This window comes from Macaca mulatta, chromosome 7 (assembly GCF_049350105.2).
Source record: "Macaca mulatta isolate MMU2019108-1 chromosome 7, T2T-MMU8v2.0, whole genome shotgun sequence".
Taxonomy (NCBI): Eukaryota; Metazoa; Chordata; class Mammalia; order Primates; family Cercopithecidae; genus Macaca; species Macaca mulatta.
In genome coordinates, this window is record NC_133412.1 from 140,388,755 (window position 1) to 140,415,495 (window position 26,741).

The 26,741-nt window shown below is 41.8% G+C and overlaps 2 protein-coding genes across 10 annotated transcripts in view; both read left to right on the plus strand.

Annotated features, from left to right (window-relative positions):
* GARIN2 (golgi associated RAB2 interactor family member 2) overlaps positions 1–3,977 on the plus strand; it is a 36,927-nt gene extending 32,950 nt beyond the window's left edge. Inside the window, exon 8 of one of the 2 annotated variants that reach the window (XM_077938428.1) lies at positions 2,522–2,712. In XM_077938428.1, coding sequence (XP_077794554.1) covers positions 2,522–2,586 — 65 coding nt within the window. In that variant the 3' untranslated portion in view covers positions 2,587–2,712. 2 annotated transcript variants of the gene reach the window in all.
* Positions 3,978–20,507: 16,530 nt separating this feature from the next.
* Positions 20,508–26,741, plus strand: part of PALS1 (protein associated with LIN7 1, MAGUK p55 family member) — a 93,887-nt gene continuing 87,653 nt past the window's right edge. For 4 of the 8 annotated variants that reach the window (XM_015143958.3, XM_015143959.3, XM_077941195.1 and 1 more), the window contains exon 1: positions 20,508–20,756. The gene's annotated coding sequence lies outside the window, so the exon portion shown is untranslated. Of the gene's footprint in view, positions 20,757–21,082; positions 21,206–26,741 lie in introns of those variants that run through there. The other 4 variants (XM_028852040.2, XM_077941197.1, XM_077941196.1 and 1 more) reach the window with 2 other exon arrangements.

Sequence of the window (26,741 nt, forward strand, 5' to 3'; positions counted from 1 at the left end):
CAAATGGGACTCATCTTTGGACCTTCCCATTGGGCTTTTTTTTTTTTTTTTTTTTTTTTCTGAGATAGGGTCTCGCTCTTTCACCCAGGCCAGAGTACAGTGGCACAACCTTGGCTCACTACAACCTTCTCCTCCTGGGTTCAAGTGATTCTCCTGCCCTAGCCTCCCAAGTAGCTGGGATTACAAGTGCCCACCACCACGCCTGGCTAATTTTTGCATTTTTAGTAGAGATGGGGTTTCACCATGTTGGCCAGGCTGGTGTCGAACTCCTGACCTAGGTGATCCACCCGCCTCGGCCTCCCAAAGTGCTGGGATTATAGGCATGAGCCACTGCACCCTGCCCACATTGGGCTTTAGTGTCTAAAAGTACCAGATGAACTTCACTGTAATGTGGTTTGGCCTATATTCCAATCTATACTATTGAACCTGAGAACATTATAGGGAAATGCTATCATAACTTATAAGAAAAGTGCAAAATCTCCTTTGCAGTACAGAATTTTAATCTATTAATTTCTACCCTAAACTGTATTTCATAAAGAAATCAAACTAAATTTGTAGAAATTTCAGAGAGATCTAGTATAGGCAAATATTTTCCTCTTAGTTTCTAAAAGCAAGGGTAAATCTACTAGCAGCCTTACTACTATTAAAAATATTACATGCAATTAGTACACTCTATGTACATTCTAAGACAGTCATGTATTTAGCCATGGAAGTTTCAAATTAATGTAAAGCATCGACATTGTTGTCTTCATTCTCTATATGACTAATTATTTTACCTGTTTTCTAGCACAGACTCAGTTTTGTCCAATTGAACAATTTGATTCCTACCTATCATATATGAAGCACTGTGCAGGCTGTGGGAGGGATTAAAAAAGAATTGGACATAGCTGGGCATAGTGGTGTGTGCCTGTAGTCTCAGCTACTTGGGATGCTGAGGCAGGAGGATGGCTTGAGCCTGGGAGTTTGAGGCTGCAGTGAGCTGTGATTGCACCACTGCACTCCAGCCTAAGCAACAGAGTGAGATGCTGTCTCAAACAAAACATAGTAAAATAACAGAATATGTTACCTGGCCTTAGGACATGTGCACAAATAATAAAACCAGAATGTATGTTAATTAAGTATATGTTAAGAGAAGAGTCCAGAACTTAGTTTTGGCTCAGGAAAGGAAATAATGAGACTCTATGAAAAAGGCAGGGCCGGGTGCAGTGGCTCACGCCTGTAATCCCAGCACTTTGGGAGGCCAAGGTGGGCAGATCATGAGGTCAGGAGATCGAGGCCATCCTGGCTAACACTGTGAAACCCTGTCTCTACTAAAAAATACAAAACAAAATTAGCCGGGCATGGTGGCAGGCACCTGTAGTCCCAGCTACTCGGGAGGCTGAGGCAGGAGAATGCCGTGAACCCGGGAAGCGGAGCTTGTAGTGAGCCGAGATCGCGCCACTGCATTCCAGTCTGGGCGACAGAGTGAGACTCCGTCTCAAAAAAATAAAAATAAAAATAAAAAAAGGCAGTCTTTGAGTTAGGAAAGGGGAAAATGAGGATATCCTGAATATAGGAAATGGGGTGCGCAAAATCAAACAAATGGGAAAGTATTGGGCATCTCCAATTCAGGAGTAGTGAGACATGTGGCTGGAAAGCAAGGCAGGAGCCAAATTACGGAAATAACGGATCATGCTAAGAAGTTAGGTAGCTAAAAAGGAGCCACTGAAAGACAGAGAAATGACAACATTAGTGTTATGTTTTAGGATAATTACTCTGACTGCAGTCTGTAAGAGAAGCTGGAGGAGGCTAGAGGTAGGGAGACCAGTTAGAAAGCTACTCTAACAGTCAGATGAAGTGTGCCAAAGTCTGAACCAGGTGAGGAGCAGTCACAGTGGAAACAAGGACATGAATCCATAGTCAACAAGAGTTATTGACTTACTGCCTGTGGGGACCAGAGGAAAAAAAACTGGGTATGTCAGTTTGGGAGACAACATGATGACTAGGTGATAGTAACCTTATGAAACAAGCTGGGAGAAGGAATTGGAAACATTTTGGAGGGGAAAAATTAAGAAATCAACTCTGAAACACTGAAGTTAGAATCAAATGCCCTAGGTTTTGGTTCTAACTACACTTCCTGTATTACATGGTCATTAATCTCTCTGGGCCTCAATTTCCTCAACTATGAAAAGTGTGTGCAAGTGGCTGGGGTGAGGGGAGGAGGAGGGCATGATTAGTTGTCTCAAGACCCTTTTGGCAGTTAAGATTCTATGAGCTGCCATGTTTGTAGTTCTGGGGCTCATCTTTGACAATCTAGCAGGCAGCTTGCAATGGGGATTTGGAAATCAGGAGCTAAGCAAAGATACAGCAAATGAGCAGCAAAATTCCACTCTGGGCTTGTTAAATCACAAGGGTGGTACAACATACAAAATGGGCATGCAGTTTTCCACAAAGTATTAATTATTTTCTCTGTTTTTTCTTATGTATTTCTTATTTCTTTCCACCTTTTTCTCCCATGTTTTCCCACTTTTCTCTTACTTAGGCTTGTATAGTTTTTCAGTTTTTCCCCTGATTAGCATTTCTTTCCCCATTTTCACTCTCCTCTAAATCACCTGTTCCCCTTCCATACACTTTTACTCTCAACACCCTGTATCCCAAGAAAAGCAGACTAGCTGAATCTTAATCCCTCATTTTATTAAATGTAATTGGAGTGCAAATTAAAAATGAGTCTGTAATTCTAATTTATATTATATGTGGAAATCAGAATAATAACTGCTCTGCACAGTAGTAAAACAAATTCCTGGCACTGTTAAGCTCATCTGATTCACATTCACCCAGCTCCTGGGCAGTGCTAGTTAGGGACCATGATCTCAAATTCATCTTCTCAAACCTCTCAACAGTTTGTGAAAATTACATTTTTTTCTCCTTTCTGCATAATGTTTTGGGATAAAGTGGCACTACAAATGCACTGTTTGTATGACAAGTTTAAGAATGAAATAGGGTCCACATTAAATTTGTCTCTCTGGATCTGGGTTAATTTCTCTTTCTTTCTCTTTCTCTCTCTCTCTTTCTTCTTCTTTTTTTTTTTTTTTTTTTTGAGACGAGTCTTACTCTGTTGCCCAGGCTGGAGTGCAGTGGCACGATCTCAACTCACTGCAACCTCTGCCTCCCAGGTTCAAGCGATTCTCCTGCCTCAGTCTCCTGAGTAGCTGGGACTACACTATGCCCAGCTAATTTTTTTTTTTTTTTTTTGGTAGAGATGGGGTTTCACTGTGTTAGCCAGGATGGTCTCAATCTCCTGACCTCATGATCCGCCCACCTCAGCCTCCCAAATTGCTGGGATTATAGGCATGAGCCACTACGCCCGGCCCCATTTCTCTACTTTCTGAACTTTAAGTTTTTGCCTTTCTAGGATTAATTTTCTTTTACTTTTTAAATTTTTTTTATAGTGAGCCCAAATTATAGGCTTATCTCTGGTTCTTTGATATTTTTTCAGAGACAAAGGATAGAGATTCAAGAAAAGAACAGAAGGGAAAATCACATTAAATATTGGGAGTTTCCTTCCCACCCTTACCCATCTTTCTTTTCCATGTTCCTCTTAAATATTACAAACCAAATTCCTTGGAATCCTAAGCAGCCAGGTTTATTCTTTGTTTATAAAACCCAGGCTTAATAAAAAAGGAGGGAGCCCTCTAAAAGGGAACCTGCTTGTGAAATTCAACAATAGGCTCCATTGCAAGAATAAATACATTTTTGATGAGGTGGTTAGGACATAATCTGAATTTCATATTCAAAATAAGTTCTTTCTCCTTCTGTGCCTTTTTTTTTTCCTGCTTTTGACTTTTTTTCTTTCTTTCTCACTTCCTCTCTATTGATCTCTTCTCGACTTTTCCTACTCTTTTTCTTTTTTCCCTCTGGTTCTCTCCCCTCATATCAAATCTCCTTCTAATTTCCTCAAACTTGTGCCTCATCTGTCTCCCCTTTTCTCAAGGGAATGAATGTGAGGAAAGAAAAGTAAAACAGAAAAAGACAAAGTTGGTGGAAAAACATGTAAGACAACCGAAAGGTAACTTTTTAATTATAAGTCTCTATAGGAATACATGATAGCTATGATACTGTCACACAAAAAAGTTGTCAGTAAGTGGGGTCTTTTAACATTAAATCTTATTCTACTGTAGTAACAATATAAGTGGAATGAAATGTTAGGGGTTTGTTGTGGTTTCTGCTCTAGAATCCATCATAGGTCAAAAGATAACATCAGCACAGGGAAGAGGAGACGGGGCTTCAGGTGAGGCACTGGAAGAGAATTATGTGTTGTGCTACCATAGCGATTCCTCTCATTTCTGTACTTCTTTGCAACCTTATCATGCTATTTCCCAAGCTGCTTTTTAGATCAGCCAATACAATTAAGACCTCTTTTTTTCATAGCAAAAGGATACGGATATTCGTAGAGTGCCTGCACGGCTGTCATGTACAGTTGTGTAGCTTGTACACACCATCCATGTTGTAGTTTATGTGCAATTCATAATCTGCACAGCTGTATGCGGTGGCCCTGGCCTACTGTATTCTAAGTTTCTTTGAAACACCAGCTCTGCAGTGCGTTGCTGAAGAATGAAACTTCTCTCAGCCATGATAACAATACCCGGTAGCACAGAAAGAGTTGAAGCAAATGCAATTCTAGGGCCATTGTGTCTTCTGTTGCCTCCTTCATAAAGCTAATGCTGTGTGTGTGTGTGTGTGTGTGTGTGTGTGTGTGTGTGTGTGTGTGTACCAGGGCTGAGTTCACAGAATTGAAGAGGGGAGGTTGGTGGACCACGGTGGCCTGGGCAGTAACCCCTTCCCCATCCTGGCAGGGCCTTACTGATGGAATCAAGGTGCCCACTCTTCTGTCCATCCTTTTGTCACTCTGCCACCAAAAAGCCAGCTTAGCACTTGAGCATTTTGTTTATTTACTTGTTTATTTTTTCTGTTTTTTTGTTTGTTTGTTTGTTTTTGTTTTTCGAGACAGAATCTTGCTCTGTCACCCAGGCTGGAGTGCAGTGGTGCAATCTCGTCTCACTACAACCTTTGCCTCCTGGGTTCAAGTGATTCTCATGCCTCAGCCTCCCGAGTAGCTGGAACTACAGGCACATACCACCACGCCTGGCTAACTTTTGTATTTTTAGTAGAGACAGGGTTTCACCATGTTGGCCAGGCTGGTCTCAAACTCCTGACCTCAAGTGATCTGCCCGCCTTGGCCTCCCAAAGTGCTGGGATTAAAGGCGTAAGCCACCGTACCTGGCTGAGCATTTTGTTTATTAACAGGGCCCCGCCAAGATACACACTGTAGGTGAAAGGTAATGGACCAGAGCAGAACAATGTGGCTGAAAAACAACAAATGTCCACACTCAATAATCCCCTGGCCTCCATATACATTTCCTGATCTGTACCTGTTCTTTTGTGACTTCTTTCCCCCTTAAGAATGCTTCTGCCAGGCACAGTGGCTCACACCTGTAATCCCAGCACTTTGGGAGGCCGAGGCGGGTGGATCACAAGGTCAAGAGATCGAGACCATCCTGGCCAACATGGTGAAACCCCATCTCTACTAAAAATACAAAAATTAGCCGGGTGTGGTGGTGCGTGCCTATAATCTCAGCTACTCGGGAGACTGAGGCAGGAGAATCGCTTGAACCCGGGAGGTGGAGATTGCAGTGAGCTGGGATTATGACACTGCACTCCAGCCTGGCAATAGAGTGAAACTCCATCTCAAACCAACCAACCAACCAACCAACCAACAAACAAAACATGCTCCTAATATTCCCCGTAACTTGCTGTATGGTGTGGAGACAGTGATGGGTGGCATACAGGGTGACACGTGCTGGCTCCTACATCCACCTAGACAGAGTCCAAAGTCCTGCCATCTTTCAATATAGTATGGAATTTAAACAGAGAAATTACTTTCAAGATAATTCAATATTTTACAATGATTTCAATCCCTTGATGGATATATTCAGCAACAAAATTTCAAAAATTAGGGTCTCATTAAGACAGAGCTGCAAATGCAAAGAATGACAAAAAAATTATATATACCATATTTAAATTTTGACTTATTAAATTGAAAATGTTGCTCCCAAATACTTATATTTTGAATAGCTGATATATGGGAAAAAGTAGATTTTTTTTTTTAGGTAGAAAAAGTTAGTTACTAATACAGACTTCATATTGTTACAAATAATGTGAAAGATTTCATCTTATTACCACTGAAGTAATGTGAAAGTTATTTGAACTCTTATTTACTATAGCATATTATGATGTTTGTAGGTCTTATGACCAAATCTTAGGACTCAGTACAGCACAGATTAAGAACTTGCAAAGAATTCAATAGCAGGTATAGAATTTTAATTTTATTTTTTGTTTGTTTTAATTTTTGCTAGAAATTTAAAAGAGTAAAAGCCCATAATCTTAATCTTAACATCCTGAATGGATAGGTTTTTCCTTGAGTAGAAACAGCTTTTAAAAACAACAATTTTAAGAAATTAAGTTTCTTGGCCGAGTGCGGTGGCTCACGCCTGTAATCCCAGCACACTGGGAAGCCAAGGCAGGTGGATCACCTGAAGTCAGGAGTTTGAGACCAGCCTGACCAACATGGTGAAACCTTATCTCTACTAAAAACACAAAAATCAGCTGGGCATGGTTGCTGGCGCCTGTAATCCCAGCTACTCGGGAGGATGAGGCATGAAAACTGTTTGAACCCGGGAGGCAGGGGTTTCAGTGAGCCGAGATTGTGCCACTGCACTCTAGCCTGGGTGACAGTGAAACTTTGTCTCAAAAAAAAAAAAAAAAAAAAAGAAATTAAGTTTAATAATGTTTTAATGGCTAGATTAAAAAAAATGAGATCTTATTCATCCAAAGGATCTTTATTTTTTATATCAAGAAGAAAAGTTGTAGTATAAATATACTTTTCTATGTTTCATTCATTTATTTTACCTGTATTGAGTTTCTCTTGTCTTATACTTAATAGTAACAACATTAAAAATATTCTGTATTTCAGACTTTTGAATTAAATGGACTGACTTCTCCACCTTTTCTAAAAATCAGATACAAACTACTAAACTAAAAAGCAAACACAGCTCAGGAAAAGACATTCAGCGCAAGAGGAAAACCAAGCAGTGTCTTCTATGTGGCAGAAATAAAGCCTATTACTAATTATTAAGAATTCAAATCCATGTCAACCTAATTTCATAAAACTCAACTATTTTAATTGTGGATATCTATTTTAAAGGAAGCTAGAGGACTATGCAAAACTATAAGATTTTCAATTCATAAACTCAGTTTTTATCCATGGGTTTTCTTTTCTTTGGGATTGATGGAAAAATTTGTTATTCTCTTGGTTTCACTTTTCTCATTTGTACATTAGTCCAACACTGTTTTGTTTCTAACATTGGAGAATGTGGGATCATTCAAAGTGGGGACAGTGTTCATTTCATCTTTTGTTATAGCTGAGTACCTGGTGCTGAGAGACAGTATTTATTGAATCAGTGTGTCATTTTCAAACAAGTTAAAAAAAAATCCATGTACTTTTAAAAATAAAAAAGAAACTACAGACAGTCCCCATCCAGAGAATGGTTTGACTTTTTAAAAGCCATCGCTTATTTTCTAAAAGCTGCCAGTCATGCTACAACATGTTTTTTATCCATTATCTCACTTAATCTTCACAGTAATATGAGGGACACTATTATTTTTCCTTGTTTTACAGGTGGTGAAAGTGAAGCTTAGAGGTTAAAGTTACTTGTCCAAGTCACACAGCTAGAAAATGGTGGAGGTGGCCTCTGAACCCAAGAAACCCAACAGCCAAGCTAAATGAAAATTTGCGATTCACATTAGAACTCATGCTTTTAAATTCAGAGTAAGGGTAGTTAGGTTTTTTAAAAAGCTATAGAAATATATTTAACTCAAATTTCACACAAATAGTACTGGTTTTTCTACTGTCAACTGAGAATATCTCTTATCTCCATCTTTCCCTTCCTGTCCCACAGGCAACCCTCTAGAACTGGGCAGTCCAATACGGTGGCCAGTAGGCATATATGGCTATTGAGCACCTGCAGTGTAGCTAGTGTGACTGAGAAACTGAATTTTAGATTATTTTAAATAAATGTAAATTCTAATTTTAAAACTAGAACAGTGTAGAATATTTTTCCATTAAATGCAACTTTATTGTTTTGGTAGGGCTACATTTTTCTCTTCAACTGTTGAAAATCTAGTGTCCAAATTGAGATATACTGTAAGTGTAAAATGTATGCCAGATTTGGAAGTCTTTGAGAAAAGAAGAATGTAAAATATTTAATATGTGTTATATTGATTATATGTTTAAATAATATTTGAACATATTGGTTAAATAAAAATATTTAAGGATTACTTTCATCTGTTTCTTTTTACTTTTTTGATGTGCCTATTAAGCAATGTGTCACAAATTACATATATGAAAAAAAAAATGTGGCTCATGATAGATTTCCATCAGATAACACTGCTCTAGAGAAAAACCATCTACCCAGTCTCTTGGCCCACAGTCTAGGGAATTCCTCCTCCTCTTCTCCCTGCTGTTCCAAAGTCAGAAGGTTTCCAACCTTCACAGTCAGGAGTAACACAGAGATTCCACGAAACCGAGAGGAGACTAACGTTTTTAAGTTAGGTACATACATAAACCAACAGTTTCTAATTTGGAGATAGCTATATCATCATAGAAACTGTTTTCTTGATACAGATTGTTGGTAACTTTTACTTTTGTTTGCTTGAGGGGAAAAAGATTATCTGATAAATTGATTCTTACAGGTAGAAAGCTATAACTATAAGTTACAACTTTCTATCTAGCAACATAATCCTTCAAAAGGCAATATACACTGTAGTTGGTGTACAACCACCTTGGAAAAGAGTTTGGAAAATTAAGTTAAGACATATGATCAGCTGGATGTGGTCGCTCATGCCTATAATCCCAGCACTTTGGGAAGCTGAGGCAGGAGGACTGCTTGGGCCCAGGAGTTTGAGACCAGCCTGGGTAACAAAGTAAGACCCTGTCTCGGCCGGGCGTGGTGGCTCAAGCCTGTAATCCCAGCACTTTGGGAGGCTGAGACGGGCGGATCACGAGGTCAGGAGATCCAGACCATCCTGGCTAAAGCGGTGAAACCCCGTCTCTACTAAAAAAATACAAAAAAAAACTAGCCGGGCGAGGTGGCGGGCGCCTGTAGTCCCAGCTACTCGGGAGGCTGAGGCAGGAGAATGGCGTAAACCCGGGAGGCAGAGCTTGCAGTGAGCCGAGATCCCGCCACTGCACTCCAGCCTGGGCAACAGAGCGAGACTCCGTCTCAAAAAAAAAAAAAAAAAAAAAAAAAAGTAAGACCCTGTCTCTACAAAAAATTAGCCAGGTGTGATGGCCCATATCTATAGTCCCAGTTACTCAGGCGACTGAGGATGGAAGACTGCTTGAGCTCTGGAGGTCGAGGTTGCAGTGACCCATGATCATGCCACTATACTGCAACCTGGGTAACAGAGCAAGACCCTCTCTCAAAAAAAAAAAAAAAAAAAAAAGATATATGATCAAATTTCAAAAAAACCTAAAAACATGTTCACAAGACACATATTCAAAATAAGATTCGTACACAAATAGTCACAGTTTTGTTCATAACAGCAAAAAGCTGGAAACACCCAAATGCCCATCAACTGGTGAATAACTATACAAATTGTTGTATGGTCATACAGTGATACTACTTAGCAACAAAAAGAAACTTAACTATTAAATACAAAAGTTCTCCCTTATCCACAGTCATGCTTTCCACAGTTTTAGTTACCTGTGGTCAAAAAATATTAAATAGTTCCAGAAATAAATAATTCATAGGTTTTAAATTACATGCGATTCTAAGTAGCATGATGAAATCTCACACCATCCCACCTGCAACAGGGATCATCCCCTTGCAGCTATCCAGGTTGTTTATGTTACCTGCCCCTTAGTCAGTAGCCTTCTCGATGATCAGATAGAAAAACAGTATATACAGGGTTCTGTACCATCCAAGGTTTCAGGCATCCACGAGGGGTCTTGGAAGGTATCCCGTGAAGATGGGGGGTGAGTGGACTACTGTAGATGCAACAATACATGGATGAACCTTAGAAACAGGTTGGGTACATGCTATATAATTCCATTTATATGAAAATTTAGGAGACAAAACTAATTTATAAAGACAAATCAGATTGGTGGTTGCCTGGGGTTGTGGGTAGCCAGGAGGATATTGACTGCAAAGTAGTTTGAGGAAACTTTTTAAGGTGATGAAAATGTCCTTTTTTTCTTTTCTTTTCTTTTTTTTTTTTTTTGAGACACGATCTTGTTCTGAAGTGCAGTAATGGCACTGTAACCTCATCCTCTTGGGCTCAAATGACCTTCCAACCTCAGTCTCTGAAGTAGCTTGAATTACAGGCATACCGTATGCAGCCACCATAAGCAGCTAATTTTTAAATTTTTCTGTAGAGACAGGGTCTTGCTATGTTGCCCAGAACTGGTCTCAACCCCCTGTCCTCTAGTGATTTTCTCACCTTAGCCTCTCAAAGTTCAGGGATTACAGGCCTGAGCCACTGGGTCCAGCATGATGTAAATATTCTATCTCCTGATTGCGGCAGTGGTTACATTAGTGTGTACATTTATCCGACTACTTTAAAATAGGTGCCTTTTATTTGCATATAAATTATACGTCAATAGGCCAAGCTTAGTGGCTCGCACCTGCAATCCCAGCACTTTAAGAGGCTGAGGCCGGTGAATCACTTGAGGTCGGAGTCAGAGACCAGCCTGGCCAACATGGTGAAACCCCTCCTCTACTAAAAACACAAAAAAATTAACTGGGCCTGGTGGCCGGCAGCTGTAATCCCAGCTACTAGGGAGGCTGAGGTAGGAGAATTGCTTGAACCTGGGAGGCAGAGGTTGCATTGAGCCGAGATCATGCCACTGTACTCCAGCCTGGGTGACAGGGTGAGACTGTGTCTTTTAAAAAAAATAAAAACATGACAATTTGTGTCTATAGTACTTATCACACATTAGATTATTTGGTAGTTTTAAAAATATGTCTACAGCCAGGCATAGTGGCTCACGCCTGTAATCCCAGCACTTTGGGAGGCTGAGGCAGGCAGATCATGAGGTCAGGAGATCAAGACCATCCTGGCTAACATGGTGAAACCCCGTCTCTACTAAAAATACAAAAATATTAGCCAGGCATGGTGGCAGGCGCCTGTAGTCCTAGCTGCTCAGGAGACTGAGGCAGGAGAATGGCACGAACCTGGGAGGGGGAGCTTGCAGTAAGCTGAGATTGCACCACTGCTACTCAGTAGGCTGAGGCAGAAGAATGGCGTGAATCCGGAAAGCGGAGCTTGCAGTGAGCCAAGATCATGCCACTGCACTCCAGCCTGGGGGACAGAGCAAGACTCCGTCTCAAAAAATACATATATATATATGTCTACAAATGCTTTATTCTCCTCCCTTCAAGGGATGGAGCCTATTCCCCTTCCTTTGGGTACAGATTGGACTTAGGGACTTGCTTCTAGACAATAAGGTGGCAGTAGTGGTGTGTGGTTTTGGAGACTAGGTCATAAAACAGCCCTATGGTTTCTGTCTTTGTTTCTCCCTCTCTTAAGTCATTTGCCCTGGGGGAAGCCAACTGTCACATTCTTAGATCATTTGCCCTGGGGAAAAACCAGCTGTTCCTTATGACAAGAAACAGAGGCCAAGTCTTATGACAAGGAACAAGGCCAAATGACAAGGAACAGAGACCACTAGCTAACAGACATGTGAGACTCCTGGAAGCAGATCCTTTAGTCCCAGTCATGCCTTCAGGTGACTGCAATCCCAGCCGACACCCAGCTAAGCTGGTGTCAGAGCCACCCAGCTAAGCTGCTTCTGGCTTCCTGACCTGCAGCAAGGGAGAAATTACATTTGCATGTAATTATGTATCACAAAATCTGATTTATCTCTAATTCTACTATTCTGTGTATATTTTAGATGAGAACTTTCGAAATGTTGACTAAAGTGCTGAACACCCTTTGAAATCGCTCCGTTTTCTTCATTAAAGTGAATTGTCACATTTTACCAAGATCCTAGGTATATTCATAGCCTATATTCAGTCTAAACTTAAAAGGAAAAGAAATCAGTGCATTTTTATGCCTGTTGCCAAATTGTTCTCAGCTCTCCAGTGCCCTGAGCTGAGATAACAAGGCTTGGGAGACTTGTTTGCTGTTCTGCCTTCCTGCATTTGCTTGAAGTGTTACCCAGAGGCCATGAGGCCTGAAAGCTTTCAGTCTAAATACTTAGTCAGGTCCCGGCACCAGCTACAGATTACACAGCTACAAATTTAAAACCATTTATATTTCCAAATACGGCTTTTAAAATTCCTCTAAAATTATTCTGAAAAAAAAAAAGAAAATAGTATCTATTTTCTCCAAGAGCCCTAAAAGGGATCCACTGTCCTGTTTCCATGTCTCCCATTCCATCAACACATTTTTATTTTATTTTATTTTTTTGGAGACAGAGTCTCACTCTGTCACCCAGGCTGGAGTGCAGTGGTACAATCTCAGCTCACTGCAATCTCTGCCTCCCAGGTTCAAGTGATTCTCCTGCCTCAGCCTCCCAAGTAGCTGGGACTACAGGTGTGCGCCACCACGCCTGGCTAAATTTTGTATTTTTTGTAGAGACAGGGTTTTACCATGTTGCCCAGGCTGGTCATGAACTCATGAGTTCAGGCGATACACCCGCCTTGGCCTCCCAATGCACTAGGCATGAATACACCTAGGATCTTGGTAAAATGTGAGAATTCACTTTAATGAAGAAGAGCGATTTCAAAGGGTGTTCAGCACTTTAATCAACATTTCATAAGTTCTCATCTAAAATATACACAGAAGGACAAGCTCTTTTAATAGTAGAATTAGAGATAAATGAGATCTGGTGGAAGACCAATACCTATTCCAATTCTGCCATAGTATAGCACATGAGAAGGTAGGGCTTTTCTGAGAAAGAAATTTGCAAAGCCTCAGATATCTGCTTCTACTGACAGGTTTTACAAGTTTCTAGTTAGCACTACCTCCTATATCTGATCTGTAATTTCCATCTGAAACTCCCTTCCTCTGGCTGACTTCTCCCAGTCTGTCTCATGACAGGTGGGAAGAAACCTAGTGCAACAGTCCAGGCAAAAGATGATGATGGCCTGGAGTAGGGTGGTAGCAGTGGGGATGGGGAGAAGTGGTTAGATTCTGGATATATTTTGAAGGTAGATAAACAGGATTTCCTGATGGGTTGAATGTGCCATGTGAAAGAACACCTGAATAACTGGAAACTGCGTCAAAATCAATAGTTCTGCCATATAAAATTTGCAATACTCATCAGAAATTTAAACGAAGATTCCGGCTGATAGATGAATACAGGATTCTGGAATTTAGGGCAGAAGTTCAGAGTAAAGATAAATTTGGAGTGAACAGTATATAGACGAAATTTGAAGCCATGAGACCAGATGAAAGCAAGTGAGTGACAAAGAACATCATGATAAAAATAAAGACAAACAGTTAATACATACTATTCCAGCACTGTTCTAAGCACTGTCATATATAAATTAACTTTGTCTTCACAAGCACTGTAGGAGATAGCTACTTTTATTATACTCATTTTACAAATAACGAAGCTGAATTTCAGAGAAATTAACTGACTTTCTTCTAATCAGACAGCTAGCAAGTGACAGAGCTGGGATTCAAACCCAAGCAAAGAGAAAAGTAAAATATTCCATTTTAGAGCTTTGGGACACTCCAAATATTAGCAAAGAGATAAATAAGAGCCAGCAAAGGGTTTTGAGGAAGAGGTTCCAGTGACATGGGAAGGGAAGTAAGAATGGTGTTTCAGAAGCCCAGAGAAGAAAATGGAGAAAATTATCAGCTTCATCAGATACTGCAGACAGGTCACATAAGATGACTGAAAACTGACTTTTGCATTTAACGAAGTGGCTGAAATCAGTGACTTTACATGTCAAGTGGAGTGAGTTCAAGAGAGAATAGGAAAAGAGGCATTAGAGTTCCACTCTTTGCTTGTTTGTTTTGAAACAGAGTCTCACTCTGTCCACCAGGCTAGAGTGCAGTGGTGTGAGCCACCGTGCCCAGCACACATGTAAATATTAATTAAAGTAGTATCGAAATTTTTCACACAAAACGAAAGTGTGATTGGGAGCTTGGTGAGGAAAAGATATAGGTAATTTTATAGCCCTTTTCAAGCAGAAAAAACTCCGGTTCCTCTTTCTTAACATTCGGTCTTGATCTTTCCTTCATTAGAAATATTTCCAAGTCCTAAATTTACCTACCTCCTCTCTCGGAAATAAAATTTCTCAGGGCCGGGTGCAGTTGCTTAAGCCTGTAATCCCAGCACTTTGGGAGGCTGAGGCGGGCGAATCACGAGGTCAGGAGATCGAGACCATCCTGGCTAATACGGTGAAACCCCGTCTCTACTAAAAATACAAAAAAATTAGCCGGGTGTGGTGGCAGGCGCCTGTATTCCTACCTACTCGGGAGACTGAGGCAGGAGAATGGAGTGAACCCAGGAGGCGGAGCTTGCAGTGAGTCAGATCGCTGCCACTGCACTCCAGCCTGGGTCACAGAGTGAGACTCCATCTCACAAAAAAAAAATTCTCATGGACCCTGTTTTATTTCTTGACACTTCTCCAGACTGGCATAGGACCACCCAGATGGGTACAAATAAAATAATGATAAATGATTGACATTCTAAATATTGAATATCCTACCCTGAGGTTTTTGTTGACTCTTGTTTCCATATTAAGCTCATGCTTCTTTTCTCTGTCTATTTCACTCAGTCATTCACATTTAGAAAAAGTTTTACGTGTATCTTTTTAAAATTTTTAAATTAAATTGATAAAAATTAGACATATTTATGACATACAACATAGTATTCTGAAATACATTTACATTATGGAATGGCTACATCAAGCTAATTAACATTACCTCACATACCATTTGTTTTGTGGTGAGAACATTTAAAATCTAGTCTCTTAAGTATACTAAAGTATACTATACATTGTTATTAACTATATACTCACCATGTTGTACAAATAGAGCTCTTGAACTTACTCCTCCTAACTGAAATTTCCTATCCTTTGATCAACATCTCCCCACTCCTTTCCCCAAGTCATGTCTATTTTTTTAAAGCCATGTATAAGATCTTGATTTTCCTATTATTGTGAGTACTTTCAGAGCAGTTTATTCACTGTTCCCACCTGCACCTTCACTAGATAGTAAAGCTCCTCCTGGTATAAGACCTTTTCTTTCTTTGAGTCTAGAGCACTTACGTTCATTCACCATGCTTTTCCTTGTATTTTGTTTGTCTTATCATGTCCTTTTTCCTACCTTTCCTATTCCTCTACGATAAGGACTGTCACACAGATTTCAGTGCCTACAGCACAATGCTTCACCCATTAAATGAGTGAATATTTGTTAAAGCCAATTAAGTTGAATAATACTGACCTGTACTGAATTACACTGATGCAGATAGTGGAATCTTCCATTCCATATGACAACTGCATAATGTTCTTGGCTTAGGGATATACTATATTTAGCTAGATTTATGAAAGTTTAAATTCTGCTATAAAACATCTAAATAAGAATAACCCAATTAAATTAAAAAAGTTCATTGTTTGTTGGTTTGCTTTTTGTTATTTTATTATTTTATTTTAGATATTTGACCAGGCATGGTGGCTTATGCCTGTAATCCCAGCACTTTGGGAGGCCGAGGTGGGAAAATCATTTTAGGTCAGGGGTTCAAGACCAGCCTGGCCAACATGGTGAAACCCTGTCTCTACTAAAAATTCAAAAAAAAAATTAGCCAGGTGTGGTGGCAGTTGCCTGTAATCCCAGCTACTGGGAGGCTGAGGCAGGAGAACTGCTTGAACCCAGGAGGCGGAGGTTGCAGTGAGCCAAGATCACACCACTGCACTCCAGCCTGGATGACTGAGCAAGACTTCATCTTAAAAAAAAAAAAAAAAAAGATATTTATTTACTAGTACTACTATTCGTAGGTAATTTTTGTTTCATAACTTCTCTTTTATCTGAGTCAGTGAGTATTCTGCTTTTATTATACATTATCTCTGATCATCTGGTTTATACAATTATGTGATTAGGCTACTAATTCACTTATGAAAATTCTAAGTACTAATTCACTGATGTACTAGTGAAAGCCAAGTTATGAAAACTATACTAGTGAAAACCTGGCTTTCACTAGTACAAAGAGGAGATATAATAGCCTTAGTTAAGGCTACATAATTCGATATATAATAGGGAATAATAAATCTTGAAAATCAAAATTTCAGACCTTTTTAAAAGTGGCTGAAATGCAACATGAATATGTTTCCCCCAAAACTTTTTTTTTTAATTTTTAGAGAAGGGGGTCTTGCTGTGTTGCCCAGGTTGGACTTGAATTCCTGGGCTCAAACAATCCTCCCATCTTAGTCCCCTGATTAGCTGGGTCTACAGGCACACACCACCATGACTGGCTTCTCAAAATTTTTAATGAAATAAAATAGTGTGAAATGTTATTACATAAACATTTAATAAGGGATATTGACAGATAATAAGTTAAGCAGATGACAAGAAGAGGAAGAAGGGAGGGTATTTACTATCGTGACTGTCCACCTTACTCCCGGTTTTACAGTTAGACTTTCACTACTCACCCATAATATTTAGTTACAAATTTGTTAGAGTGACTCAGCAGGTGAACTGCCTTCTGACAAGGATGAACAGCCCTTCTGACAGGGGGTTTTAAACCACAGATTATCCATTTCTTTCCATTATGGGGGGAATATTATATTCTCTTAACCTCCTATGCTATCCATGTTATAGACTCTATATGCAGAGGCTACCAGAATCCTAAAACTAGGGGGAAAAAAGGAGTAGTTAACCCCTTTACATTATAGATGAGAATATTTAGGCCCAGGAAGCTTGTCACACATCTAAATCACAGAACTAGTTAGCAGCAAAGCTAAAACCCAAATCTAATTACTACGCCTCCAGTTTCTATACCTTTCACTCTTTCAGCTACCCTTCAGTTTTTGCATATACACCAGTAATTTGTATGACTTAGAGACTCTGGGATTGGCTCAATTCACCAGAAAATAGATTTATTTTTTTCTTTTCTTTTCTTTTTTTTTTTTTTTTTTTTTGAGACATGGTCTTGCTCTGTTGCTCAGGCTAGAGTACAGTGGCACAATCACAGCTCACTGCAGCCTAGATCTCCTGGGCTCAAGGGATCCTCCCACCTCAGCTTCCCAAATAGCTAGGACTACAGGAGCGTACCACCACACCCAGCTAATTGTTAAATTTTTTTGTAGAGATGGGTCTCCCTATGTTGCCCAGGCTAGTTTTGAATTCTTGGGCTCAAGCAATTCTCCCACTTTGGCCTCCCAAACTGTTGGGATCACAGGTGTGAGTCACTGCACCTGACCCACTAGAGAGTAGATTTGTTATTTGCTGTAGGATCTGCCCTCTTTTAACATGAAAATATCTTTAGGATAAATAACTTTTGTTTTTGAGACAGGGTCTCACTCTATTGCCCAGGCTGGAGTGCAGTTGTATGATCTCAGCTCACCGCAGCTTCAGCCTCCCAGGCCTAGATGATCCTCCTATCTCGGCCTCCCAGGTAGCTGGGACTATAAGCACATACCATCATGCCTACCTAATATTGTATTTTCTGTAGAGATGGGTTTTTGCCATATCGCCAAGGCTGGTCTTGAACTCCTGGGCTCAAGGGATTCATACACCTCGGCCTCCCAATGTGCTGGGATTACAGGTGTAAGCCACCATGCCAGGCCATTAACTAACATTTTTATAGCACTTCTTTTCCTGAAAAAATGCCCTTCTGAATTGTTATAGCACTTTAAAAAGGAATTTCACATATTTTGAGATAAGCAGCTGGTCTGCTATCTCACACTCACAATAATAATCATTTTATTAGGGTGGGGTCCTGTGACGGTATCTAAGCAGCTGAGGAAGCAAGGCTAGGTACTTGGAGGGTTCATTTGGATGGAGGCTTTTTTTGTGTGTGTATTTTGTTGTTTTGAAAAACTGCCGGCCGGGTGCGGTGGCTCAAGCCTGTAATCCCAGCACTTTGGGAGGCTGAGACGGGCGGATCACCAGGTCAGGAGATCAAGACCATCCTGGCTAACACGGTGAAACCTCGTCTCTACTAAAAAAATACAAAAAAGTAGCCGGGAGTGGTGGCGGGCGCCTGTAGTCCCAGCTACTCGGGAGGCTGAGGCAGGAGAATGGCGTAAACCTGGGAGGCGGAGCTTGCAGGGAGCCAAGATCGCGCCGCTGCACTCCAGCCTGGGCAACAGAGCGAGACACCGTCTCAAAAAAAAAAAGAAAGAAAGAAAAAAGAAAAACTGCCTGGGGCCAAGAGATTAGAAGTTATGGATAAAGATATACTATCTTTCCAAAGAGGTCCTTTCTTTGAACAGCTAGATCTGCAGTTCTTACCTGAAGATGATTTTGCCCATCTCTCCCCATGAGCTTTGGTAATGTCTGGAGACGTTTCTGATTGTCACATTGGGGAGGGTGATGCTACTGGCACCTAGCGGGTAGAGGCTGGGGATGCTCCTAAACATCCTATGATGCACAGGACAGTCCCCACAAGAATTATCCAGCCCAAATGTCAATAGTGCCAAAGATGAGAAATATATAAGCTAGAGAAAGAAGAATTCATTGAGGAGCTGGAGGAAGCTTCTTGAATTATTATTTATGTTATATATTTAAGAACTTAGAGGCTGGGCACAGTGGCTCACGCCTGTAATCCTAGCACTTTGGAAGGCTGAGAAAGGTGGATTACCTGAGGTCAGGAATTCAAGACCAGCTTGGCCAATGTGGCGAAACCCCGTCTCTCCTAACAATACAAAAATTAGCCGGGCGTGGTGGCGGGCACCTGCAATCCCAGATACTGGGCAGGCTGAGGGAGGAGAATCGCTTGAACCCGGGGAGCAGAGGTTGCAGCGATCCAAGATCGTGCCACTTTACTCCAGCCTGGACAAAAGAGCAAAACCCCCTCTCAAACAAAAACAAAAACAAACGAACTTAGAAAAGGAAGTAAGTCAAACACACTAACCGTTTTTTTCCTTTTGGGGTATGGCTAATAGTTTCTAGGAATCCTGGAGACTTTATCTGGATTTCAGTTAGGCATTTCGCCAGTTCTGGCATCTTTGTGGAGGAATATGGGCCAAGAAGACAGTTCGGTTGTGTCGTCCATCTGTATTCGAAGCCTACTGAGAAATTTTTTGATGACAGGAGCATTAAGGTCTTTAGTGGCATACAGCAGACTTCTGTCCTCAGCTCTGTCTTATTAAACACTTGGACAGAATGCTTATCAGATTTGAGAGGGATAACAAATCTGGGAAGGGTAGGCATCCCCAAAGATCTTCACCACCACGAACAATAGTTTGCTTCGTTCAGAGCATCACAGTGTCCTTAGTGAGGGACACTAACAATCCATAGGCTGTCCAGAGGAGCGTAATGGGGAAGAATGTGAAAGAACTTGAAAGTCAGGACCTGAGGACGTTGCGAGATGGAAAAACACAGTGGGACAAAATGAGGAAAACCGAGAGAAATGGAAATGGCATATACGAAGGCTTTGAGGGAGGACTATGCCCCCTGGGGGAAACCGTACACCTCGGCTGGAATCATAAGCATATTTTGGCCTCATAGAAGGAGAGGTCGATTAACAAACCTTGCAAGGGTTCAAAGGTGGGATGGGCTTCCTCGGAAGGTACTGTCAAGACAGAGACCATCCGAGGGCTTTTATTGCAAGTGTCGAGACACATTTGCTGGTATTTCTCCTTAGAACGTACTCCAATCTGCTCTGACTTCCGCCCGCACCCGCCAGAGCCCTGCCCCATTCCAAGGGTGGCACATCCAGGTCCCGAGGGCGCCAGCCATGCCCGGGACATGGGCTGGTCTGCGTAACTCTCTGTCCCTTCGGGAGACTTCTGGGAAATAGTTCTAGTCCTTGCCATCCTTGCTTTCTGGTTTTCAGAAGTCAGTGCTGCTGGTGGCTTTCTGGAGTCTTCTGTGGAACACTGCACACATCCAGGTGTTTACGTCATTTTTTTTAAAAAAAGAAATGTTAGATTGTGAGACTAACTAGACAGGACATGAGGAATCTCTTCAGGAGGACTCGGATTTTCTTCAGGAGCCGTCATCCAGAGACAGAACAGCCAAGGGATGTAGAAACCCAGGGAAGCCTCGCGTCCCCACACAGCCCGCGGGCCAAACCCCGAAGCGGCTCCGCAGGGACAGCCAGCTCCTAGCAGCCCGGGTTTTAGACTTAGAGGCGCGCGACTGCGCGCACCCGGCGGGAGCTGTGGAGAGGACCAATGACCGGGCGCTCTCTCCGCGCCGGCTCGGGATTGGGCGAGCCGCGCCAGCCTCTCACGGGCGGGGTGGGACTGGGATCCGCGCGCCCGCTGCGCCAGAGTCCCGGGGGCGCGTGCGCGGTCTCGCGGCGGCCGCAGGGGCCGGTCTCGCGCGGTCTAGAAGTGGAGTTGCTGGCGGCTGCGGCGGCGACGGCGGCGACGGAGGAGGTTGGCGGTGGGGCGGGGGCGGGGACTAAGGATTCTGAGGTGGGGAGTCGGGAGTTTCTGGATTCTTTATCCGGTATTTTAAGGGCCGCCGGAGAGCTGTCGCTTCTGCAGTGCTTAGGAGCAGCCGGGCGGGAGGCTCCGCGGAGCCGAGGCGCGGAGGTAAGAGGTGGTTCGGCGGCGGCTGGGCTGTGGAGATCTTAATCAACAGGTCCCCGGGAGCGCGGCGGGGGAGGGGCGGCCGGGCTCCCCTTCCCCCACACGCCGCTCAAACTCTGGCCAGCGGGAGACCCCGGGCCGCCAGGCGGGCTTCCTCAGGCGCGGCAGCTTCGGCGGTGGAGGGTGTGAGCCCAACCTTTGTCCCTCGGAGCAACGCTGCCTGCGCGGTGCCCGCTCCTTCTGCTTGGCTGGGCATGCACCTTGGCGCGGGCCACAGCCAGCCGGGCCCGAGGTGCAGGGGGCGCGGCGGGGAGTCGTCTGCCCCCTGCGCTCCCGCCCCGATGTCGCGACGCGCGGGACTCCCCCCGGCCGGGTCTGGGAATCCGGCGAGGGAACGCTTTCCTTTAGAAGTCAGAATGTAGTCAGCGTTCCTCTGCCTGACTCAGCTGCTGGTATTCTGCTGCCTATTGCGTTCTTAAACAGGCAAACAGTTCCTGCTTCCTTGTGACCAGTTTTAAAGAAAAGCCTAATTTTGTTGATGGTTTCTGATAATTTAAGGTTGCACGTTGAATTTGAAGCCTGTACATTGTTGTATTCTATGTTTAATGAAGGTTGCTTGAAACGATCTTTGTAGTAAATTATGTAACTTTCTAATGATCATAACTCACCTTCTGTTGATTGACGTACAGTAATGTGTATGGAATGTAAGTTTCGGTCGAAAGGTTTTTCTTGGCAGTTTATGCTAAAATTAAAATCTGATGATTGGGAAGATTTTAGACGTAGTATAGAGTGTGTGTTTTGTCTCCATACTTGTTTAGAATAGTAAAAATTTAGATTCGGAAAGTCAGTTGAACAAAAATTTTGAAATTTTGATTTGACACAGTGAAAGGTGTTAATATTTCCGATTTTTTAAAAAAACAATATCATGTTTTAATGATAGTTTACTAATTATGCTTTTGGATTTTACCAGAAGTTAATAACCTGTTAAATTCTGCAGTAGGAACAAATGACGTGTTGGTTATTGGTGTCTTTAAAGTATTGGTGGTAATGAAACTTATTAAATAAGCGTCCTTGAATTAAGAACTACCGATTTTTTTTTTTTTTTTTACTAGATCCCTGTGGACATAGCGTATTGTGGATAGGTTTTATAGGCTTTCTATTTGCAGTAGGATGAGCTATTAAATTATAATGTAAGAGATTTATAGATAAAAAAGGCAACAGTAGGAAAAGCAATTCATTATTTAATCTTTAAAAATCGAGTAAATTTTACCATGTACCTGAATTACTTTTGGCTAGACGGACTTGAACTTGACAAGTTAAGGTGGATTGATTAACATTAACTTGTTTTAGAATGTTAAAACGGGAGAGAATATATAAGTTCTTCCTGAGGGTGACCCAAGTCAGTACAGTGGATTTAGCTTTTACATGATCTTGAATTATGGTTTTGATTAAAAATCTCATCACGGGGTACATGTTTTCAGGATCTCCTGAGGGCTGTCATGGAAAAAATTTAAAAAATAAAATTTTATCACACATTCCAAGAAACTTGATCAATTTAATAGGTTATACTGAGATGCCCTGTTTCTCTGATATTTTCTGATTTCAGAGTGTCTAGAAAAAATAGTGTCTTGACATATGTGCTTTACAATATAATTTTCTTTTCTTTTTCTTTTTCTTTTTTTTTTTGCGAGACAGAGTCTCGCTGTTGCCCAGGCTGGAGTGCAGTGGCGCGATCTTGGCTCACTGCAGTCTCCATCTCCCGGGTTCAACTGATTCTCCTGCCTCAGCCTTCCAGCTAGCTGGGACTACAGGCGCCTGCCACCACACCCGGCTAATTTTTGTATTTTTAGTAGCGACGGGGTTTCACCTGTTGGCCAGGCTGGCCTCGAACTTCTGACCTCAGGTGATCCACCCGCCTCGGCCTCCCGAAGTGCTGGGATTACAGGCGTGGGCCACCGCCAGAATACACACACACACGCACACACACCCCCCGCCAGAATACACACACACACACACACACACACACACACACACACACACATATATCTCACTCAGGCTGTAGTGCAGTGGCGCGATCCCGACTCACTGCAAGCTCCGCCTCCCGGGTTAAGGCCTTTCTCCTGCCTCAGCCTCCCGAGTAGCTGGGACTACAGGCCCACGCCATCATGCCCACCTAATTTTTTGTATTTTTTTTTTTTTAAGTAGAGACGGGGTTTCACCGTGTTAGCCAGGATGATCTCGATTTCCTGACCTCATGATCCGCCCGCCTCTGCCTCCCAAAGTGCTGGGATTACAGGCGTGAGCCTCCACACCCGGCCTTTATAATTTTTGGTCATATATTTACTGAATCATAGGATCGTTGAGTTAGAAGTAATCTTAACCTCTTCATTTTCCACGAAAAAGACAGTGAGGGTTGAAGGAGTTAAGTAATCCGTAGTCTGACTGCTAGTTAGTGGCAGACTTGGAACTACATGAATGCTAAAATGCTTGTCTCCATATTCTAAGTTCACTGCTCTTCTCAGGATGTCTTATTGTTAAACCAGTAAGTTGCCTTCTCCAAATCACTTAACAGGCAGGGTTGATTCTTTCTGTCATGCATTTTTTCCCTTTTCTTTTTTAGTAACCACTAACTGCAATTCATTTCCTTACTGAAGAGTTTTCAGTTTTCTAATATTTCAAACAATGTTTAATGAATATCTTTGTGCATGTCTCCTTGAGCGCATGTGTGGAGGCTTTCCTAGAATGTATGTATACCTACCTATAAGTGGAATTGCTGATAATAGGTTGATACGCGTTTTCAACATTACTAGCTACAGCCAAATTATCCTTTTTAATGCTGTAGCCATTTACATTCCTGCAAACAGTATGAGTGACAGTGGCTTCATGTCCTTGCCCACAATTGGCATTGTAAGATTTAAAAATTTTTGCTAATCTGAGGGATGAGAAATGATATAATTGCTTCCTTTCTTTAAAAAATATTTAATTTACATGAAATGAAATTAACTCTTTTCATTGTACAATTCCAACTCAGAGAGCTGTGCAACTAGCACAATCAAGGTAAAGAACAGTTCCATCACCTATCCATTCACCAGTTGAAGGACATTCGAGTTGTTTTCAGGTTTTTGTGACTGAGTGAAGTTGCTGTAAATCTTTGCAAATAGGTTTTTGTGTAAACCTAAGTTTTTGTTTCTCTTAAGTAAATGGAATGTGGTAGGTATAGCCTACTTTTATCTTAAAATGAAAAAAAAAAGACCTATCTGTGGCAGACAGAATAAAGGTTTTCAAAGATATTCTAGTCCCTGGAACCTGTGAATGTGTTTGCTTACATGGCAAAGGCAAATTAAGGTTGCTAATTAGATGACTTTAGGGAGATTATTGTGGATTATTCAGGTGGTCCCAGTGTGTCACAGAATCTTTAAAAAAAGGAAAGAGAGAGGCAGAAGAGTAGAGTCAGGAAAAAAAGATGTAACAATGGTCAGAGAAGTGCAGAGTTGCTGGCTTTGAAGATGGAGGAGAGCAGGCCACAAATAAGGAATATGAGTGGTCTCTAGACTCTTGAAGAGGCTAGGAAATGGGTTACTCTTTAGAGCCTCCAGAAAAGAAAGCAGCCCTGCCAGTAATTTTAGCCAAGGGAGACATATGCCAGACTTCTAACCTGTAGGACTGTAAAATAATTTCTGTTGTTTTAAGCCACTAAATTTGTGGCAATTTGTTACATTGGCATAGGAAATTAATACACTGTCAAGCTGTGCTTGAAGTGGCTGAACCACTTTGCATTTCCACCAGCAATATATGAGAGGTCCAGTTGCTTTACATTCCTGTCAGCACTTGGTATGGTCAGTCTTTAGGTTTAACCATTTTAATAGTATCTCGTTGGGATTTTTCTTTGCATTTCCCCCATGACTGAGGATGTTGAGCATCTTTTCATGTACTTATTTGCCATCTGTTTATCTTTGATAAAGTGTCTGAAGCTTTTGCCCATTTTTAAATTGGATTGTTATTGCTGAATTTATTATTATCTTATTCTTTTTTCCTTTTTTTTTTTTTTCTTTTTAGGGATGGGGTCTCACTATGTTTCCCAGGCTGGTCTCAGAACTCCTGGGCTCAAGTGATTCTCCTGCCTCCGCCTCCCAAAGTGTTGGGATTACAGGCATGAGCCACTGCCCCAAAAGTTCTTTATAGTCCTTTATCTTTTGTCAGATAGGTGATTTACGAAGGTTTTCTTCCACTCTGGCTTGCCTTTTCATCCTCATAACTTTTATACTTCATTACTTTTGAAGTATAGAAGTTTTAAATTTTGAGAAAGTCCAAATTATTAATTTTTAAAATTCGAATATTGTATCTACGAACTCTTTGCTCAGTCCAAGGTCAGAGAGGTTTTTATCCTATTTTTTTTCCAAGTTTTATATTGTAATTTTATTTTTAGATCTATGTTCCATTTTGAGTTTATTTTCATATAAAATGAGAAAAGTACAGGTTGAGTTTCATTTATTTGTCCAGTTGTTCCATGACCATTTGTTGAAAACGTGATCTTTTTCCCATTGAATTCCCCTTGTCTCTTTGTCAAAAACTATTTGACTACATTTGTTTAGATTTGTTTATGGACCGTTCAATTGATCTATTTTGTCTATCCTTTTTTATTTAGAGACAGAGTCTCTCTCTGTCGCTCAGGCTGGAGTGCAGTGATCTCTGCTCACTGCAGCATTGGCCTCCCAGGTTCAAGCGATCCTCCCAATTAGCTGGGACCACAGGCGTGCCACCACACTTGGCTAAGTTTTAAAATTATTTGTAGAGATGAGGTTTTGGCTATGTTGCCCAGGCTGTATTATTTAAAAAATTTTTGAGACAGGGTCTCACTCTGTTGCCCAGGCTGGAATACAGTGGTGTGAATATGGCTCACTGCAGCCTCAACCTCCTGGATTCAAGCCATCCTCCCCTTGCCCCAGTGGCTGGTACTATAGGTATGCCACCATGCCAGGCCAATTTTTAAAATTTTTTTGTAGAGACAAGATCTCCCTATGTTGCCCAAGCTGGTGTTGAGCATCTGAGCACAAGGGATCCTCCCACCTCAACCTCCAAAAGTGCTAGGATTACAGGGGTTAGCCATCGCACCTGGCCTACTATAGCTTTTTTTTTTTTTTTTTTTTTTTTTTTTTTTTGAGATGGAGTCTCGCTCTATTGCCAGGCTGGAGTCCAGTGGCACGATCTCGGCTCACTGCAACGTCCACCTCCTGGGTTCAAGCAATTCTCCTACCTCAGCCTCCCAAGTAGCTGGGATTACAAGCAAGCACTACCACGCCCAGCTAATTTTTGTATTTTTAGTAGAGGCGGGGTTTCACCATGTTGGCCAGGATGGTCTTGATCTCCTGACCTCGTGATCCACCTGCCCCGGCTTCCCAAAGTGCTGGGATTACAGGCGTGAGCCACTGCCCCTGTCCTACTATAGCTTTAAAATAAGTGTTCATAGGCCGGGCGCGGTGGCTCAAGCCTGTAATCCCAGCACTTTGGGAGGCCGAGGCGGGCGGATCACAAGGTCAGGAGATCGAGACCACAGTGAAACCCCGTCTCTACTAAAAATACAAAAAATTAGCCGGGCGCGGTGGCGGGCGCCTGTAGTCCCAGCTACTCAGGAGGCTGAGGCAGGAGAATGGCGGGAACCCGGGAGGCGGAGCTTGCAGTGAGCCGAGATCGCGCCACTGCACTCCAGCCTGGGCAACAGCGTGAGACTCCGTCTCAAAAAAAAAAAAAAAAAAAAAAAAAAAATAAGTGTTCATATTAGGTAATGTGACTCTTCCAACTGTATTCTTTTTCAAAATTGTTATGGCTATTTTTAGTTCCTTTGCCTTTCTGTATAATATTTAGAATAATCTTCTTGCTAATGTATACGTTCTGTTGGGATTTTGATGGAGATTGTGTTTAATTTAGAGATCAACCTGAATATAATTGACATCTTAATAATTTGAGTCTTCTAATCTATGAACGTGCTGC